The sequence below is a fragment of the Macrobrachium nipponense genome, chromosome 35 (assembly GCF_015104395.2).
Source record: "Macrobrachium nipponense isolate FS-2020 chromosome 35, ASM1510439v2, whole genome shotgun sequence".
Classification (NCBI taxonomy): domain Eukaryota; kingdom Metazoa; phylum Arthropoda; class Malacostraca; order Decapoda; family Palaemonidae; genus Macrobrachium; species Macrobrachium nipponense.
In genome coordinates, this window is record NC_061096.1 from 57,852,081 (window position 1) to 57,858,004 (window position 5,924).

The window sequence follows — 5,924 nt, forward strand, 5'->3', positions numbered from 1 at the left end:
AATGTTTATGATTCGAAATTATATTGGTCTGGGATGATACCTACTGAAACTTCAGTATCTTAGCTCAGAGATATTTCGACTTTTTCGGTTCGTAGATCTTCAACCATTGCTGTTGAAAGCTACATCCTCTTCCAAACCCACGTTCTCCAAACCCTCCATTATTTTATCACATCTTTTGCCTCCCTCTCGACCTTCTACCCGTAACAGGTTCCACCCAAACCCTCTTCGCTCCTTCCTTCTCACACATCCTTACCACATGTTCGGACCATCTCAGTCTAGACTCTCTTATCATATCAGTAATCTTGACCACTTCGGCATTGCTTTCCTGATTTCTTCCTTTTCCAGCCTTTCACGCAGCGAGATCCCCAAAATCAACCTCAGTATCCTTCTTTCTTCACGCTTATGAAGTTTTACTCATTATTTTTCTTCATCATAGAAGTCCCAACACTTAATATACGAGATAATGAGTTAATATACGAGATAATGACGTTGATGCTATTGACAATACGAACAAGTTACTTGTTCCACTGTAAGAAACGAAGAAGCATTATATAAATATTTTTGAGGACTTGTTGCTATCGTTCGGTGACCTATAAGCTTCTTCTGGTGATTTTCAGATTACTGGTTTTATTTTGGTGTGTCATTCAAGTGAACATTTGTTCCGTTATTATTAGTATTTCTGTTTTTTTTAATTTTGATTAAATAGCGACCATATAAGTTGAAGAATAAAAAAGCAAATAAAGGGATGTAAAAATGATACCATTCAATCAGGATATTCAATTATAATTTTGTTAAGAAATATAACTTTCATATTTTGTACTATAGTAAGCTTTACCAAGAATTTAGGAGTACGCTTGATGTGGAAGACAAAACCAGTGATAAAAAGTCACAAAATATATTTTTCTGAATTCATTGTTTGCTGAACGCTCTCCATCACGGCTTGATTCGATCTTATCTCATAGCCTTGATTTACAAAACACGACAGCGCTCCATGGGTGATTGATTACAAAAACATCATTAAAAATGAAAAAATATTATTACCCCTGATCGGTGGAAAATTCATCAGAAGCCTTTTCATTACATTTACCTTGATATGAAGGCCGTCATATATACACAGATAGAAATATATATATATATATATATATATATATATATATATATAGTATATATATATATATATAAATGGATAGATGGACAGTTATAAACCTAAGAAACATACAAAAAAACGCAGTTGCACACTCAAATTATATACATCATTATATACATATATATATTTTTTAAACTTACACAACGTACACAAATGTCTTTCACACCCAATGCACACATCACAGCACCATTGATATTAGGAACACAGGAAAAAATATTTACAAAAGAACAGTATGGCAAGTATGTAAAGTTGTTTGTAAGGTTGTAACTTTAGAAAATACTCGAAACTATTGTATACAATGCCGTTTTAGAAATATAGAACTATGAATGAATACACTTTATACAAATTCTAAAGTTCTTTGGAATGAAAGTAATGGACAGGATCAGTGATCTGGAAATATTTTGTATTCAAATACGTCAGGTGACATAGAAAAATAATTCTTGGAAATGAATTCGCGTTTTGAAACACTACGTGTATTAAATGCCCACACTCAGGTACAGTAATTATGGACAAGGCACGATATTTTCACAGGAATGGGAACAGATTACTGATATCCAGCGTAAAAGCTGTCAGAAGATCATTTGAAATACTACCATATGCCAGCTTTAGTGCATTCTCAGTTCCTGGAACTGTACACTTCCCAGAATTCTTATTCAGTTTTATATTCATATATATATATTTTACATTTCATGAGTCAATGGATAGAATTCTCCTGAACCGTCATGAGACTTTGGAACTGGCTGCCTATCTTCGTTTTCGACCCATAGCATTGTTCTCGGGTGGTGTTTTGTACCGCATGTCTCAGCCACTTTTTAAAGTTTGTTATACAATTCACCAAGGTCTCCAGTGAGGGTTCTGATGATTGTGAACAGGGTACGGGGCATGCCGAACCTCTTTGAGGGGAATGGGATGACTCGCCCCCTTTGCTACGATGGGGGTCACAATTTGAAGCTGCTGACTGGAGGAAGAAGCTGGAGCTCTCGGCTGAGTTGCATATTCCTCCGTCTTAAGCTGAGGTGAAGGAGATTCTACGGACACCGTTATTGCTCGGTGCCTCTTTGGGGAGGCAGTGGTGGTGGGATATCGACGATGAGAAGTAGCGAGATCTAATGGTGCCACTTGGAGGTCCACTTGCATCCTGCCCGAGCAGACCGTCGTGCTCGAGTAAGTGCTCTGGACATTCGAAAAGGAGACTGAAGAGGAGGAGGAGGAGGAGGAGGAGGAGGAGGAGGAAAGCGCACTGGAATGGGCAGTCGTCGGGGGCCTAGGAGGGTACTTCATGGCACTGATGTGGTCATTGCCGTGGAGGAAATCGTAACCTGCCTCTTCAGTGGAGGATGCCATACTGGGGCTTCCCCGGGCTGACTCGGGGGAGGATGGGGCACCAGCCGCCTCTGGAGACGTGGCATTAGTTGGCGGGCTGCCGCTGACAGACACACCTGTCCACGACGGCACGACGAGAGCTTGCATCTGACCTGAAGGTAACCTGGCATCGGCGACTGACGTTCCTGCGACTTGTAGTTGATGCTGTTGCCCTGGATGATGAGGAGGGAGAGGGGTAGGGGTAGGGGGAGGAGGGCGAGGAAGTTTTTTGCTCCTTGGTGGGTATTTTATGGACGCCAGGGTATCCCCCTTTGCGGCCTGTGCTCTTTTGACAAACGGGAATTCTACATTTGTATTAGAACTGAGGTGTGACAGTACCCGGGCGTGGAGGTCAGGGGGCAGACCGTTGACGCCGGAGAGGAACCTGCTGACTTCGGAGGCGCACTTTCTGAAACCGGCGTTGTACTTGGCTGTGGCATCTGCAGTGGGAGGAGACGTCACATTCCGACTAAGGACGGAAGCATCATGTCTGTGGAGGTCCTGTACGTGTCGCACTGTCATCTCCAGGATGTCTGCCTTCTCCAGTTTGCTGTATCGAGTTGGCTGTCGAGTCAAGTAAAAGAAACTGCATTATTATCAAATGGCGTTGACGACATATAGTTATTTTGACTAGAAAGAGGTCCATGCACTACTCGTTAAAAATCATAATTAATCGTTTAACCTATGCTCTGTCTTTTTCCATCTGTCCATCCGCCTGTGGTGTTTGCGTATGGTAACACTGCGTCCGGGGCTTTAAATAGTTACGCTATGTGTATGTTTGAGGTAAACAAAAGGATATCTGGGCGTACATTTGCAACTGAAAAGTTATTTAATAATTTACTGTATGCGAATTACACCGTTAATATTCGAAATAGGGTTATTATTAATGTTAAATGTAAGCTGAATGTAACTATCTAAAGCCCAGGACGCAGTGTTACCATACGCAAACCCCACAGGCGGATGGACAGATGGAAAAAACGGAGTATAGGATATTCCATTTTGGTTCATTTTTGAACACTGATTCAATACTCACGTCTTTCTTCTGAGCCGTCAGGACTAAGTTCTTGAGCTCATTGAGGCAGTGATTGATCCTCTCTCGACGCCTTCGCTCCATCAGGGGTTTGTTACTCTGGAAAAGGAAGAGCGAACAACATTTTATTATTGAGATAGGACAAGGTATTCATGTGTGTGTCTGGCATATTCATATTTTTGATGAGTGTTCGTAAGTGCGTCTCGCTCATAAATCACATTACGTCCACAAAGAAGAACGACAAACATCAAGTATTGGGTTATTATTCTCAGGGGATACTATGTAGTTACCGTATTTATAACTTTTTCATAGCTGTATATTATAGATAACATCTATAATATAGCTCAAATAGACTCGTCCAACTCTCGGGATGCACAAGTTGAAATCTCGAGACTTTCATTTCAATCGTGGCGAATTTACTGCACTTGTTTCTTTCGCGAGCTATTTATTACCTTCATTCTCTCCTAATTGGTAACCCTAATCTACGTTGTTGTTATTGTTTCTCTGGTCTGCAAATCCGTTCAGTCGAAGGGATTCCTCTTCCCTTGACAAATGTTCTTTATTATGGAATAAGTTGCTTGATTACGATGAATTTCTCTCGGGTTTCTACTGTCAGTTTATTGTCATTAATGCTTTGGTGAAATACTCATCTATGAGCAGTCGGTGTCCCAGCTTTATTATGCATTTGGCATCAAAGTACTGTTGACAACAGTGATTTCTTTTAGCCTTTTCAGGAACTACGTATCTACATGACAACATTTAAAAGGCCATTGCTTACTTGTGGCGCCTTTCAAGGTCTTGGTTTCAACTGGATTCGTCATCGGGAGAGCGTTCGTTTCTTTTTTAACAGAAATACGTGATTCGTTTCTGCAAGTACGAAGTTCATCGGCAATGTTTTTAATTTACTCAATTAAGAAATTATTAAGAACTTCTTTGTATTCTCATTTCTAAAATGAGGCCTTTTTCGTAGAATTAGTTTGATCTAAATGACCTCACTGTAAATAATCTTTCTCTAGCAGTGTTTGCATTTTTTCGTACTTGTTTAGACGCTGCTTTTCGTCAATCCAGTTACATTTTTATAGGTCAGCAAACCCATAGATATTATGGGGTAAGCTAGACTACCAAGTCAATGAATTTCGCCCCTATTCTTTTATTTGGCTTCGGCAAAATGTAGTTGTCACTATCCTTGCTGTTATTGTGGTAGCCTTCATCTCGGGTGAACAATTCGGCTACTAAAATAAATAGTCACGTGTTTCTAAGATTAACCGTGGTATTCTTATAAGCTTCTCACTTCACAAAACGCAAAATTATGAATGTTTAAAAAATATGAAACAAGCAATATATCTATATTCTAGAAACAATTTGTCCGGGTATTATTGCTGTTAAGTTCTTTAGACAGAAATGTAAACTTACCCTCCTATTGGATTTGGGTGTATCTGCCATTCTCGTAATGTTTTTCGAACTGCACATTCCACACAAAACGATGCAATCTGGTAATTGTCTATGAGCGTATTTCTTGGTTAGCAGTCCACGTTTTTTCCTTCCAACGTTGAAGTAATTATTAAAGCACTCAGACGATATTGAATCAGTAGCGAAAACAGTGTCACTTGCAACGGCACTAACTAAACTGAGCGCCGAAAATACGGCACACGTCCATCAAGGTATGGAATCGCGTGCCCGCTGAAGTGGTCCGTGGGTTAACTCGCGCGACCGCCAGACGTGAACTGTCCCTGCGCACGACCGCCACCCGAGGCGAGAGCCTATAGAATGGTGCCAACTACCTTTATCTCGGGTTGCTTTTCTGTCACAGCGCTTACCTTCCATTGTTACGATTTGTCGTGTGTCAGTTTATGCCGTATGGATTTTCCATGAATTATCATGAGATGTTGAAATCCTAACCTGTATTTCTTTCCCAAAGTAAAATGATTTTATTTGAGCAACCGATGTATCTTGTGAAACCGAGACGATGACATCATTCGGATGTTCCACCCACAGCATGCGCTCGTCTGCGACGTCATTAAGATACGTCCAATCGGAGCAGAGAAAACTCGCCTCAAGGATATGGGCCAACGTGATTGGCCAGTTGCCTTAAAGGGTGGAGTCATCACCCACGTGGCGGATGCTCTTCTGTCATTAAGGCACGCAAGGTGTACCACGCGACTGAAAACGGGTCTCGTTGATTTTCGTGGGTAACAACGATGAAAATTTTGCTATCAAAACACATCGTATACGATTTGGACTTCATATGTTAAACCATTTTAGTCAATAATCAACGACCGAGATATTTAGGTACGACGTAAGTCAAGTATTCTGACTGTCAGGGACACTATTCAGTCACCATTTCTTCCTTTAATATATGATTTTCACCATGTTTCTTTAAAACCA

General features: G+C 40.7%; 1 protein-coding gene across 1 annotated transcript; it reads right to left on the minus strand.

Moving 5' to 3' along the window:
* Positions 1 to 1,190: 1,190 nt before the first annotated feature.
* Positions 1,191 to 5,247, minus strand: LOC135208814 (protein hairy-like). The gene is made up of 3 exons (XM_064241354.1): positions 4,953 to 5,247; positions 3,543 to 3,638; positions 1,191 to 3,073 (listed from the first exon to the last, which is right to left on the minus strand). The coding sequence occupies exons 1-3, from the start codon at positions 5,007 to 5,009 to the stop codon at positions 1,979 to 1,981; spliced, it is 1,248 nt and encodes a 415-aa protein (XP_064097424.1). The 5' UTR covers positions 5,010 to 5,247; the 3' UTR covers positions 1,191 to 1,978.
* Positions 5,248 to 5,924: the final 677 nt, after the last annotated feature.

Excerpts from the sequence above, each read along its gene's own strand:
- LOC135208814 (XM_064241354.1), bottom strand. The coding sequence starts at position 5,009 with ATGTGCAGTTCGAAAAACATTACGAGAATGGCAGATACACCCAAATCC. Across the intron at positions 3,639-4,952 it reads CACCCAAATCCAATAGGAGG|AGTAACAAACCCCTGATGGA; the intron begins GTAAGTTTACAT and ends TTCCTTTTCCAG. Across the intron at positions 3,074-3,542 it reads TGACGGCTCAGAAGAAAGAC|CCAACTCGATACAGCAAACT; the intron begins GTGAGTATTGAA and ends TTGACTCGACAG.